Source organism: Pavona decussata, unplaced genomic scaffold (assembly GCF_977016875.1).
Source record: "Pavona decussata unplaced genomic scaffold, jaPavDecu1.1 SCAFFOLD_45, whole genome shotgun sequence".
In the NCBI taxonomy this organism is placed as follows: domain Eukaryota; kingdom Metazoa; phylum Cnidaria; class Anthozoa; order Scleractinia; family Agariciidae; genus Pavona; species Pavona decussata.
In genome coordinates, this window is record NW_028145467.1 from 804,294 (window position 1) to 817,756 (window position 13,463).

Genomic DNA, 13,463 nt, shown 5'->3' on the forward strand with positions numbered 1-13,463 from the left:
TACTGACTCGTTTGAGTTTTCAACCGTTTATGCGTACACAGGGACAACAAATTAAAATGTGGAGAGGAAAAACGTTTTGGAAAACGGGTTATCAAAAATCTGGCAGGAGAGGACAGGCCTTTAATTCAACTAAACAGTACACTGTTAAAAAAAAACCCTCCTTTTAATTCACGTTAGGTTAAATTTACATTTACCTTAACACTATTTTTCCTTTATAAATCAGTATAAAATTGACAGGCCAATAAGTATTTTACACACATACAATGTATACAGTTAAGCATTTGGATCTCTCCTCCATGCTTATACCCCCTTTTAAAGTATAAATACCACTCGTTTTAACGAAATAATTAGAGTACAACCCAGACCAGCTGACCCATAAACACAATACAAAACATTTCGGTCAATATTCACATCCGTTGCTTTAGAATTGGACTTGGAAAAGAACAACAACTAGCGTACAGCTTAAAATTTAATAAAAAGACTTGTATAGCACGCACCGGATTTCTTTTCCTGCCTTTCTTTTATTTTTTGTGTTTTTGTTTTAAACAATTTCCACAATATTCTTCTTTACTTAGGTTGTTAAGTGATTTTAAAATTCGACAAATTGGCAACACATCGTTTAAAATTCAGTAGTGTCGATAACTACCTTTTAATAGTTTTAAAACCACGGATTGAACCCTAGCATTGAATTACCCTGCAAGTTATAGTGTAACGCATTGCAGTATTTTAATGAGTCTTCGTGCTTAAATCCAGAGACACTCTGCACCAGTAAAAATTATTTGCACCTGTGCTCGATAAGTCCGCTTATGTTTTTACGTCATTTTCGAGGTGGAAGCTGTAAATCCTAGGTCAAGTCCCCAAAACACATTATCAGGGTATTGTAGTTCCAACGCTTCCTTGACTTGGAGTCCATGTTGCCGATCTCTCACTTCCACAACTACTTTGAGCTGTTAAAACGAAAAAACACATCCTTTAAGGACGATGCCCCCGAATACAGAGGTATTAGACTGCAAGCAGTCCCTTTCTGGTTAGTCGAGAGGATGCGCTCAAAGCGCAGCGAGACTGGAGCGAGGAGAAATAAGCGAGAAGAGACTGGGGGAGAGGCCTTTTTCCCGCCTCTCCCAAAGTCCCCCACCGCTCGTTTGCTCCAGTTTTTTCACGCTCGGCTATTTTGCGCGACCTCTCGACTATCCAGAAAGGGACGGCTTGCAGTCTTGCGGAGGTATTCCCGCACAGTTTACGACTATTCCGGAAAGGCAAATCTCAGCGAGGGCTTCTGGAGTCCAAACCGAAACCTGTGGGTAACCACACATTTTACAGGGATAATTAAACAACAATACATAACAATGCACGGAATTTTTTTTCCAAATTGAAGCTTAATTATCCCTTAATTACCACTTTTCTTTTTAGATTTCAATGGCCGTTGCTAAGATCTTCTCTCCAGTATGGTCAAAAACCGCGAAAAAATACCTTGGGATTAAATGAGAATTTTCAGTGACACAGCCACGAAGTGGCTATTCGTCCACTGTTTCCAGGTCGAATTGGAGTTTGGAAATGTCGGTTTTTGTGGAGGGAGGAAAACCGGAGAACCCGGAGAAAAACCCTCGGAACAGAGACGAGAACCAAGGGACAACCAACAACAAACTCAACTCACATACGGCATCAACTCCAGGAATCGACAAGGGGGAAGAGTCAGGATATCATCCCCCGTCCCCCGTAGTCTCAGTTCTGTTCGCCGGCCACCCATGTATACACCTCGTTAAAGAGAGAATGTAGAGTGGAATTACTTGTCTACGGGACTCGACAGGACAACAGAAACCTGACCCGGTTGTCCAAATAGTGGATAACAATATCCTGCGGATAAATCGCTATCCAGTGGATAAAATGAACTCCAACTAATGCATTTTATCCACTGGATAGCAATTTATCGGCTGGATAACGCTATCCACTCTTTCAACAGCCGGAGACAGGTTTTTAAAACAACCAATCTCCGGGTGGATTTTCCAACACGCTAGACACGAGACCAAAGAGGTTTCAAAATAGATCACATCTACTGCACTTGCACAAACAAAAACATAAGCAAGAAATCCTGACCACACGCATTCTCACCTGAACACTAAACACGCTGGACATTAGCCACGCCCTTTCATGAAAAATATCCTTGACACTGAAATAAATTTGAACAGGACAAGAACACTTGAGTAACTTGAGTATTATCCGTGATCCTTAATAGAAGGGGAATTGTAATTCATCTAATAAAAATTAAACTACGTTGCTGTGTCTTCAGGATATCATTGTCAAGTTCAAATGAAACAATGATTTGGATGTTAATCAAAAACAGTGAAATTAAAATGTTGAAGAAAAGTTCTTTGAACGTCAACTTGATCAGAATTTCACAGAGAGTTCTTTGAAGGTGTAATATTGTTTTGACGTGTCTTTTATTTGCATATGAAATCCAGATAATTTTGTTTCAATGTCAAGACATCGAAACGTTCACTCGTTCATTCGTTAATTTTATTCCAAAACAAGGAACCCCCTCAGTTCCCCCACCATTAGTTTTTGTCAACAAAACTTCATGTAATGCGTTTGTTGTTATTGACGATGGGTCCGTTTTACATTATTTTTGCTGGGAAATAGGACCAGACGTAGCTTATATAGGCGCTATAAGTCCATTTGTTGGTCCCACCCCCTTTTTATGATAGTGAAACAAGATAAAGTTTGTGAACGAACTTGAGACAGACACCAAGGGTGGTCACTGCCAGAGATTTGTTGTGTCCCTAGAGGTTCTTTTACGTCCCACAAGAGAGATGAGTTGATCTATTGAGCTGACCAGTCGGCGGTTATTGTTGTTGTTATTATTATTATTATTATTATTATTATTATTATTATTATTATTATTATTATTATTATTATTATTATTATTATTATTATTATTATTATTATAATTATTGTTGTTGTTGTTGTTGTTGTTGTTGCTTTTGTTATTGTTGTTGTTACCTTGCTCCCATTGAAGCTAACAATCTTGTTAGTTCAGCGATTCCCCCTGGCCGGTCACTAACAGTAACAATAAATCTACAGAGCCTTCCGTCTGCAGCTAAACCGCGATCAATACAGCGACCAAGTACAGTTGAGTCGATATTCCCTCCGCACAGCGGTATAACAACTCTAGGAGAGAACAGAACAGATAAGGAGCGTCTCGCCACTAGTGTTACACGAAGGCCCCGTTCAGACTAGGAGCCCGCTCCGGTTCTCGGGTACGGGCACTAGTCTGGACAGAGCTTTTTGTCGGTGCCCGAGCAAAAATCTGGGCACCGTGCCCGGGTACGGGCACTACCTCCAAAGGTAGTACTCGGGTACTGGTCTGAACAGGATTTTGTCAGTTCCCGCACTGATTTTTTTTTTTTTTTCGGAGCCTCCCGACGACAATGAGTAAACAAAACGGTGGGCGCTAAATTGACGAACGAGAACACGATTGCTCTCTGGGCACAGGCACCTAGTCTGAAAAGGACCTAAGATTTACAAAGGGGGACTAGGGGGACTGCGGTGCTGCATCGACGGGGAGTAGAAACAAATGTTTGGTTTTGACAAAGGCCACCGTAAAGAGATTCGAGTGCCGACGTTTCTAGCGTCAGCCCTTCGTCGCTTTTTTATTGTCGCTCTGGCGAAGGGCTGACGCTAGAAACGTCAGCACTCAAATCTTCTTTACGGTGGCCAAATTACCTTGTCAACTGTTGATAAAACCATTAGTTCACACTAACGTACACCCGTAGTACGACGGATGATCGCACATACGCGTCCCTTTGGTCGCGCAAAGTTATTGATATACCCTTTTGGTAATAAGACGGACCAAAAACTTGCACCATTTTGTGAAATGATTTTTTGTTACTTTACTGATAGACTGAACTACAAGTCCAGGCTGTGAGAAACTTTGGAAGCATATGGCAGCAAAGAAAATTCATTTTATTGTTATTTGCCTTTTGCATATCATAGATGGATCTCTGCAGGAGACTGATCATAAATCTTTGAAGCTAAGGGAAACTACTTTCAGTTAGAGGTAACTCCAGGTTTGAGTTGAAGTGGGTTCGGCTTTCGGTACCTTTAAGAAGATTTTAAGAAGCTACGAAGGCAACGAAAATGCCGCTTGCAAATGTAATTTTCTCGTTACTTGTACTACTTCGCGATTATTCCAATAATGTAACCGAATAATCCAGTCACAGAACACGTGGGAACGGAGTTCGAGTTAAACCGGGAATGAAACATTTAGCGTCATGTACTCACATTACCCACAAAATCTTGAATTTGGTTATTTCACGTTGCTGTTTAGCCGAGTACGGCGAGCCTTTGTTTCTTAAACTTCCTACTGCTGGATCAGTGAAAACGTGACAAAACAATGAGCCTACTTTTTATCTTGCAATTCCGGTAACATGCCAGCCAGTACAGCAGCAAAGGCTGTTACTCCAGCTCCTTCAACCACCGCCTTCTCTTCCTCAATCAGACGTAAGATGGCAAGGGCAATGAAGTCCTCTCTGCGATACAAAACAAAACAAGTAAGTTGGCGCTTCTAAAGTGTATTGAGGGGGGTTTGCTACAGCTTGCCGCATGAGAAGTAATGTATACAAAATACGAAACGTTTGAATGCAGAGGACCACGCGACCCGCAAATAAAAACTTTTCTGAATTGTTTTCGTTGCCGGTTCTCTTGTAGTGGAGATGCACGTGCCAGACGTCACTTAACGTGCAAATAAACCAAAGCTGACACTCCGTACGAATTTTTTATAGTGGTACCAGTTGACATGTTTGACCCTGCATAAAAACTGCCCTTTGCCGTCAGTGCCAGCCCTGCAATAAGTTTGATTTATACACAGAATATATGGCGGTGCTGATGATGATGGTGATGATGATGATGATGATGATGACGATGACGATGCGCATTGTTATTATATTTAGTCATTCCATCAAATCTGGAAATTCGTCTTCCAATTTGCTTTTTTTTTCCTGCTGCAGGATTAACTGGATTCTTATAACTTGGTTTCATTGTAATTTTGTTTAAATATAATTTTAATGGCATGCATTTAGCACATAACACACAAGTTGGTCGACCTACCGAACGCTAATAACTTTATCAACAAGTCCTTTAGCTGTTGCATATGCATTTGAACCAACCTTGGATACACACAGACCTGTAACACAAAATACAGGGAAGCTATTTTCGCGGTGCTTTTGTAATCTAAGTCCAAGGGAATGTTGTGAGATGTTCAAGCAATTGTAGCCAATTGCGCCTTCACAAATCATCATTGCAGTATACCATATTTCAATCCAAATATTGGACAAGGGGAAGACAATGTGATTGAGGAGTTTTGTTTTGCAAATCTTAACATTAAAAAAAAAAAAAAAAGACTGAAGGCAGTTATGTACGCCACTTAAGCAGCTGCGAGAAGAAAGCTCAGGCTTGATCGGGATTCGAACCCATGACCTCTGCGATACCGGTGCAGGACTCTACCAACTGAGCTATCAAGCGAGGTAGGAGCTGGTTATTTGCTCAGGTAATAAAGCACTGATCAGACAAGGGCAAGTTTCTAGAGCCTCAATTGTAACATTTGAGAAGTTCGCTCCTCCCTTCGTTCCGCTGTGCGGCTATCTTGGTATTAAGCAATTCTATTTCGACGTCCAAACTGGATCTTATCTCATACAAGCCACAAAACTCACCGTCAGCTAATGTCAAAGACTGATTGGCTTCTATTTTTACGGGATGACCAGCATCCATCGCGGCCTGAAAGCTGGCGCAGCGTTCAGACTCTACACCCTGCGAGGTAAAGAAAACATTCCAAACTATGCATTACTTCAGAAACGGCCAGATAAACAATGCATACAAACGATGCATTACTACACTGCCCATTTGGAAAACCAGAACAAATGCTCAAATTCAGGAGCGCATGATCACGGGCAATTTCATCAAATATACGGAAGAGATGAGTAGAGGTTCTTTCTTACAATTATCTGGACATCCGGGCGCAAGCCTTTCACAGCCACAGCAACACCAGCTAACAAGCCGCCGCCACCCACAGGGATCACAACGGCATCTAAGTCGGGAACCTCTTCTACGATCTCTAATCCCATTGTACCCTGGCCTGACAGAATGTTAGGATGATCGTACCTGAAAAAGGAAAACAGAATCAATCTAAATTGGAGACTTGGTTAGGGCCGTGTTTCGGACGTTCAAGATTGGTGAAAACACGTGAATAATTGAATCATCCGAACACTAACATGTAACATACGTTATTTAGAATAAACTAAAACGACAAACGCATATATCCTGGTCTCTAACTCTGTTTGTCATCAAGAAAGAACTATCCACCTTAGCAGCTAAAGAATACTTAGTATATTGCAGCTAGTTGGTCTTGCACAGGTTGACGCGCTTTCAAAAGATTTTGTATTTCTGTGGAAAAAGAACATGAACTTAAGGAAAAGTTTTCTGTTTTCAGTATGCCATCTTTAAAGGGCTGTCTCTTCGTCTGGCTTCACTAAAGCGCTTTCAAAAGTTCCCATTTTCAAAACTTCGCTACAGTTGGAAAAAAAACCAAGTGAAATCAATGAACGATAGCAACATCCTTACCCATTTATATAAGCTAATCCATTCGCCTTCGCCATTTTGAGGGCAATTTCTTTGGACTGTTGAAAGAATGTTAAAAAAAGATTCACATACATTGCCATCACAAGCAAAGGGGAACGTGGTTATAAAAAGTGATATCTAAAAACTACAAACGTTCATTTAACAGCTTGTGTATATATACCAAATATCACTGCAATACCTGTATACAAAATATACAACGCATACAAATATACAAGTGTAAATAACCAAACTGAAGGTTTTGTGGCGGAGAACGTGAGCACACGACGGTGAATTCAATTTTCATTCTCTTTCTAAACCTGAACGCCACTCTTGTTAATTTGGATCCTGGGTATCTCGCCGTTTTTGTACAAGTTGAACGAGTTGAAATAATCGCGAAGAACAGTCAACTCCCTTTATTGCGGACACCCTCGGGACCGCGAGTTAGTGTCCTTAATAGCGAGAGTCCGTAATAGCGGGAATTGATTTCAGTCCAACGTCTGTAATTTATTTTTGCCGGGGATTTAGCTGCTGTCCGTATTATCGGGGTGTCCGTAATAGCGAGGTGTCCGCAAGGCGAGAGTTGACTGTAGCACAGATAAAATGAAGTTGTATTTCTACAGCTGTTTGTAGTGTCGTTTTTGTTGCCGTCGCCGTCGTCTCTGCTTAAGTTCCCTATTCTGCGTAGCCAGCTACGCGGTACGCACATTCCACAAACTTCTGATAATGGGCTCCTGGTAGCATTTCATATAGGCACCATTCGAATATCTCAGAGTACTTACCTCAATAAGATCTGCCCCATTGACATGCACAGTAGCACCATGCCTTCTGCAAGCAGAGATCTTCATAATTGGAGCATTCAAGGGCATGACAACAGTCACAGGAATACCAAGGTCTTTACCGTGATACGATAACGCCAGGGCGTGGTTTCCAGCAGAAGCTGCGATTACACCTTTTGTCTTTTGGTCCTGCGACAAATTGAAAGTAAGATTGAACGGTTGCTGTCACGCCCTAAATTAGTTTTCCAGCTTTTGTCTCATTGAGAAACTGAAGGCATCTGCTCTCACAATCTCAGTACACTAATCTTGGGACAACAAAGAACTTGTAAAGAGAACTCAGCATTCACAGCATTAACGTGAAATAGTTGATCTTATGGCCACTTATTTATATTCTTAAACAGATCAGGCACTGCAAGTCTCACTGCCATGTTACAAGGCGGCCACAAACTGAATTTATAGAGCATGATTTACTTAGATCATTTGTATGGCTTATACAGTCAGAACCTCAACAAATGACAACAACAATAACAAGGCGTAAATAAATATTATACAGTTAGTAATATATTGTTGGTTTTTACTAAATCCATTAAAACTATCATTTTTGTTGAATGAATTAACAAGTGAGGTCAATGAGTACTTACTAGACTGCAAAACAGTCATTTTTTCTCTCTTAATTTTTGCTCTTTTCATTAATCAAAAGGTGCAAAGCAGCGAATGCGTGGATTCTCACACACGCTTGCACCTCACAGGCATGTGAGGCCGTCTCTCCCCAGTCCCACTCTTTGTACATACACTTGCTCCAGAGCTTTTGTTTGAAGACCGCAAATATTCCCTGACAGACCAACGTAGAAATATGACTATTTTGAAATCTGCTTACTGAACATGCATGTTTGCAGGCAGTATACAGTCATTTCAACTAAAGTTGTCGGTTCAAAGCATGAAGTTAAAAGACAAGACCAAAAGTTTACGTGAGATTTTTATGAATAAATTCATCAAAATCAGTCATGCCTGGAGAAAACAGTAGGTTGTAATTAGCAGTACAATGAACTGCACGTGTAGGGATGATTTTGATGAAATTATTCTTAAAAAAATAATCTCACAAAACATTGCAGTCTTGTCTTTTAGCTTGATTTCAATCCGACAATGTTAATTGAAATAGCTGTATAGCAGCAATTAATACAGCTGTTAGAGACGTAAATGCATTTAAGACAAATAAGCATGCACTGCACCACTAATGGTAGTCAATTTTATGGGCATAAAAGCACAACACTTACTTTAGACAGCATAAGCAGGGTGTTTCTGGCACCTCTTTCCTTAAAACTAATACAAAAAAAAGATAAATAGAATTCACTGATTAATTGGAAGAGACAGTTTATTTATTTTCAGGTGTAAAAAGGAAGGGGGGAGGTATTTCATGAGTTTGAAACCAACTTATATTAGCTTTCCCATGATTTAACCGCACAATTTAGTGAAACATAACACTAAGGGCTGGTTCACACTGGTGATGGAATTGGCAACGGAGTCAGAATCAAAAGCCAAAGGAACCTTTCATTCTACAAGTGTGAATAAGAAAATGGAGACAGAATCACAAAAATATCGTAAGCTTGATGGGAATCAGAATTGCAAGTATCACAACGTTTCCTTTGTCTCCCCATTCTGTTTCTGATTCCATCGCTTGTGATCAAGTGTGAACTGGTTGATCGGAAACATAAGCGTAAGCAGAAGAATCAACCAATCACATAACTCATTCTCAATCCCTTTACCCAATTAATATTTAAAATGGCAAACATGGCAGCCTTCCACCATTTTGAATTTTGTAACATGAAAGCAAGGCTTCGACTTTTGTTTCCCGCGTATCGATTCACGCTAGGTCACAAGATTCAGCTTCTGTCACTAGTGTACACCAGGCCTAAAAAGTTGTGTATCATAAAAATGACATAAATCTCTTAAATAATTCTGCCCTTTGAAGACCAATTTTTCTGCACCTGTAGACAAATATTATTGACATACATTTTCACTGCATTTCTCTGGTGTTTTCTACAATAGGAGGGGAGGGCCAGGGGATGTATTGAACAATTCTGTCCTCCAACTACGGGGGATGGGGGGGGGGGGGGTTTGAATTATTAAGAAGGGGGGAATTAATAGAACTTTGGTGTGATGTAACAAATTTATAAAATCCATGTTGCAAGATTCCCTGCCAATTCTACTATGCTTTGAAATTCTCTGGGATGTGGACAGAATTTCCTTGCCTTCTCTCCAAGAAAGGAAACTTGGGGTTAAAAAGTTGAAAGTAGCACTTTGTCTACTTTACAAATTCCTGTTAAGTATTCAGCAAATTCAATTCTTTCTTAGCAGCATTTTCTTTAGTGTGGCTATTACAGAAATTATGTGCAAATATCATATGTCATGTAAGTGACCCCCTGATTAGCATATTATATAAATAAAAGAAAATCAAGTACAAAATGCAGTTACATGTATTTCTACTCCCCCTGCTCCCTGCTAAATACTTGGTGGGGGAGGTCTGGTAACAAATTGATCTGACTCTTGGGGTCGACCCTGCAAAATTCTTGGTGGGGGAGGTCTGTTAACAAAATGATCTGACTCTTGGGGTCGACTGGAAGTCTCTAAGGGAGTGGGGGTGAGAGAGGGGGTATACTTGAGGGGGTGGGGCTTGGGATCTATTTTGACTGGGTTAATGTTAAGACATTTTCATTCAATAAGATTTGACCACATGTTTGAATGCAGAGATTTAAGACAACTCCACCAAACACATCAATTGCAGAGTTATTGATTCATAACAAATTACTGACAATATTTAGATTTTGAACCATTAGTTTGACTAACCTTCCCGTGTGTTGAAGGTATTCCTTTTTGAAATACAATCCCATCTTCATAGCCTCGGACATATTAGATCTCTGTAAGAGAGTAAATCAGGACAGATCATTAGAGATAATTGATTGGGTGTTTCAATTAAATCTTCCTTGAAATATCACACAAGTCAAAATACTTTTTGTTCATTGAAGTTTTGACTTAACCCTTTTTTGCCATTAGGTTAATAAGCTATCAAAAACATTTTAATGCAAGATGAAAACCTGGGTTAATTCTTAAGTGCGCCTTTCAATAACGTGCGAACTCTGAAGCCACTGCCGTCAATCACTGCAGCAGAACTCTGAGAAAACAAAAATGTTTGGTTCGGTGGGTCAAAAGGTCATGTTTGCATGCTGTGGTTGGTGGATTTCAATCCACTTGGTCGGTTTCTGTATTTTTTACGGTCTGCCAGTTGTCATCATAATTATTATAATTGACAGCAGTAAAACACAAAAATCATTAGATGGGGTTGAAGTTCAGAGTCAGTATTTTATTGAAAGGTGCAGTAATCAGGGATTAGCATTAATTGGCCTTTGAACAACCAGCCCCTGCGTAAAGCCATGGAGGCCTGATTTTTTTGTCTCTGATGACTCTGAGCTCTACAATTTTCATCCCAGAGCACAGGAACCTCAAACCATGTAACACCCTGGTAAATGAGGCTTGATGGAAACATTTTATTAGCTGAGCTAAATTGTTTATCTTATTATTGTTTTGTCTTGTCATTTTTTGGTCTTTTCATTTATGTGCATACAGTAGAACCCCTGCTGACTTGAACTCAATTTCATTTGCAGGATCTTTCCCCTCACCCCAGAGGGGTGGGGAGATGAAAGACCCTGGGAACTAGGTTGACATGAACTCCCATGGGAAACCAAAACTAGTTCAAGCTAGTGGGGTTGCTGTCAAATTTCAAATATCCTGTTAGTTGTAATTATTACTTGAATATTGTGGTTTTGTCATTCTTTCACAATCTTGAGTTACTTTGGCACAAATTTAAGTTTGTTTTCAACCCACGGTATTCAATAGATAAAATCGATCACAGTCAGTGGCAATCCATTTCAATTGATTGATATTGATAATCAATAACCAATAATAATTATTGTTTAGCATAGTTTTCGTTTATTTTTTGCCATTATTCTTGCACATCATTACAAGATAAATTGTGATTGTGTGACCTTTCCCCGGGGGGGGGGGGGGGGGGTACTTCCTTATAAGAGGCTAATGGGGATGTGCCGCTGGATGGGGTCGCATTTTCACGACCAGATTGACTAGAATGGGGTTGCATTTTCAATAGAGTTACTAGAATGGGGTCGCATATTTTCGGATTTTTGGGGTAAGAAAAGTCCATTTAAGTAGGGATTCAAAATGGTCTCGGTTAAAAAGTTCAGAAAGTTGTTGTTTATTAAATGTAACAATCACCTCGCATTACATTCCGTTCTTGAAAGTAGATGCATAAATAAAAAGTGACTTAGTTGGGATCACGAAAATTACATTTTCCCAAAAAGTGACTAGATTGGGGTCTATAACTGGCCCCAAAATAGACTATAATGGGGCAGGGGCTCTGAGAGGCCAGCGGCACATACCCAGCAAAACTGAACCCAAGTACCCCCCCCCCCCCCCCCGGGGGGACCTTTCATTGAAGATTTGTGTGACCTTTTATTGATTGTCATTCATTTCCAACATCAGTTGATGGCTTAATTGTTATTAATTTCTATCAATTGATTGCACATTTTTTCTGGCTTCAGAGAGTGCTCAAGCCAACAAGAACAACAGCCTTGCCAGGGTCTTTCATCCCATCCCAGAGGAAGATTCTGTTCTATTTCGACAGAGCCTAATAATGCTTTCCTTTTAGGCTTCCTCGCCACGTTTCTTAACCACGTACTTTTTGTTCTTTTTTTTTTTTTTTGTTTTGTGGTAAAATAAATAAAATAATTGAAATATGTGAAAACTAAGTGAGATTAAAGATTTTAACAAGTCAATGAGCCATGTTCTGACATTTTTTAAGCATGGGTTTATTGTCCGACGTTTTTTAAAACAGTAGAGTTCGAGTTACAAGGGTAAATTTTAGCCAAAGAAAAGTAAAAATTAGTTCGAATAAGCTGACAGTAAATAACTAAAACAATGGGGTGATATCCAGGGGAAATCAATTTTGTTCGTAAAAATAGCGGGGACATCGAGCTATTTTAAGATCGCCTGTATCTGACCTTGACACTCTTGAACCCTTGAAGATGTCGAAACGTTGTTTGATTACATGTAGCTTGTTTTGTAATCACCGTTGTACCTTATCTGACAACCGTCAGTAATACTAATAGCAAGAGTTCTTTAAGTAACTTTTCCTTTGAATAAGGAATAGTAAGCGATGTATTCATTATGTGCTATAAACAAAACAATAACAGATTGCCAACGCATTTATCAAATCGGCTGCGGGGAAACTCGAACTTATCACCACCGAATTTTTTTTTTTAAGTACTCACTTCACAAGGTGTTTTTTTGACTCCTTTTCGTATCCTGTAAGCCGCAGCACTGACATCTTCGAAGCCAACCAAGATCGGTTCGTCCGATTCGCCGGTCACCGGATTCAAATGCCTCAGTTTGCTCGCTAAGCCAGACACCGCTTCAGACGATTTCGGAGGGGAAGAATTCTCGCTGCGTTCTGCTCCTGTCATAATTCTTGCTCAAAGTCTTTACTAAACATAAAACCGGCAGGGATGAACGAATCAAATCAAGCAATATTGCGTCACGTATAAATTCAAGAATATTTTTGGTATTTACATAAAAACCCGGTACAAACTAGACAATCAGGAAGAGACAGGATAGGGGGGCGGATTTTGGCACGTACTTCATGTATCCGGCTTGTGCAACGTAGGTGTAAGTGCATGGGTGACTTGTGCTAAATGATGAGGGATTTCTTTGTGATTCTCACAAAATTTTCTGGCTGAACTCACGACACAGTTTCGTTTTTAAAACACCCTTTCAGACAATCTGTCAGGACAGTCAGTTAGATGGTGCATACTTCTCCCGGGACATTTTGTAACATGATAGCACATAGGTGGAATCACCGCAGGGGCTGAGATCGTGGGTGCGAGGGACAAGTGCAAACAGGCGGGAAAAACTTCGGCGAGGAAAAGTCGGAAAGCAAGAAAGTCATTAATTTTTCTTCGTGATTTTTCCTCGCCTAATTTTTTCCGCCCGTTTCCGCTTTATTGTCGCCCC

At 40.1% G+C, this 13,463-nt stretch overlaps 1 protein-coding gene across 1 annotated transcript; it reads right to left on the minus strand.

Moving 5' to 3' along the window:
- Window positions 1–149: 149 nt before the first annotated feature.
- On the minus strand, window positions 150–13,067 carry LOC146482542 (uncharacterized). Its single transcript, XM_085107022.1, has 12 exons — window positions 12,725–13,067; window positions 10,230–10,300; window positions 8,660–8,705; window positions 7,389–7,574; window positions 6,613–6,668; window positions 5,991–6,153; window positions 5,706–5,802; window positions 5,104–5,179; window positions 4,401–4,526; window positions 2,998–3,165; window positions 2,110–2,167; window positions 150–947 (listed from the first exon to the last, which is right to left on the minus strand). Exons 1-12 carry the CDS (start codon window positions 12,914–12,916, stop codon window positions 813–815), a joined length of 1,374 nt encoding a protein of 457 aa, XP_084963148.1. The 5' UTR covers window positions 12,917–13,067; the 3' UTR covers window positions 150–812.
- Between the last annotated feature and the right edge of the window lie 396 nt (window positions 13,068–13,463).

Bases quoted from the DNA above. Each gene is read 5' to 3' on its own strand.
- LOC146482542 (XM_085107022.1), bottom strand. From the start codon at position 12,916: ATGACAGGAGCAGAACGCAGCGAGAATTCTTCCCCTCCGAAATCGTCT. The intron at 5,803-5,990 runs GTAAGAAAGAAC...TTTACCTCGCAG, and splicing joins GCCCGGATGTCCAGATAATT to GGTGTAGAGTCTGAACGCTG. The intron at 4,527-5,103 runs GTAGGTCGACCA...TTTGTATCGCAG, and splicing joins GATAAAGTTATTAGCGTTCG to AGAGGACTTCATTGCCCTTG.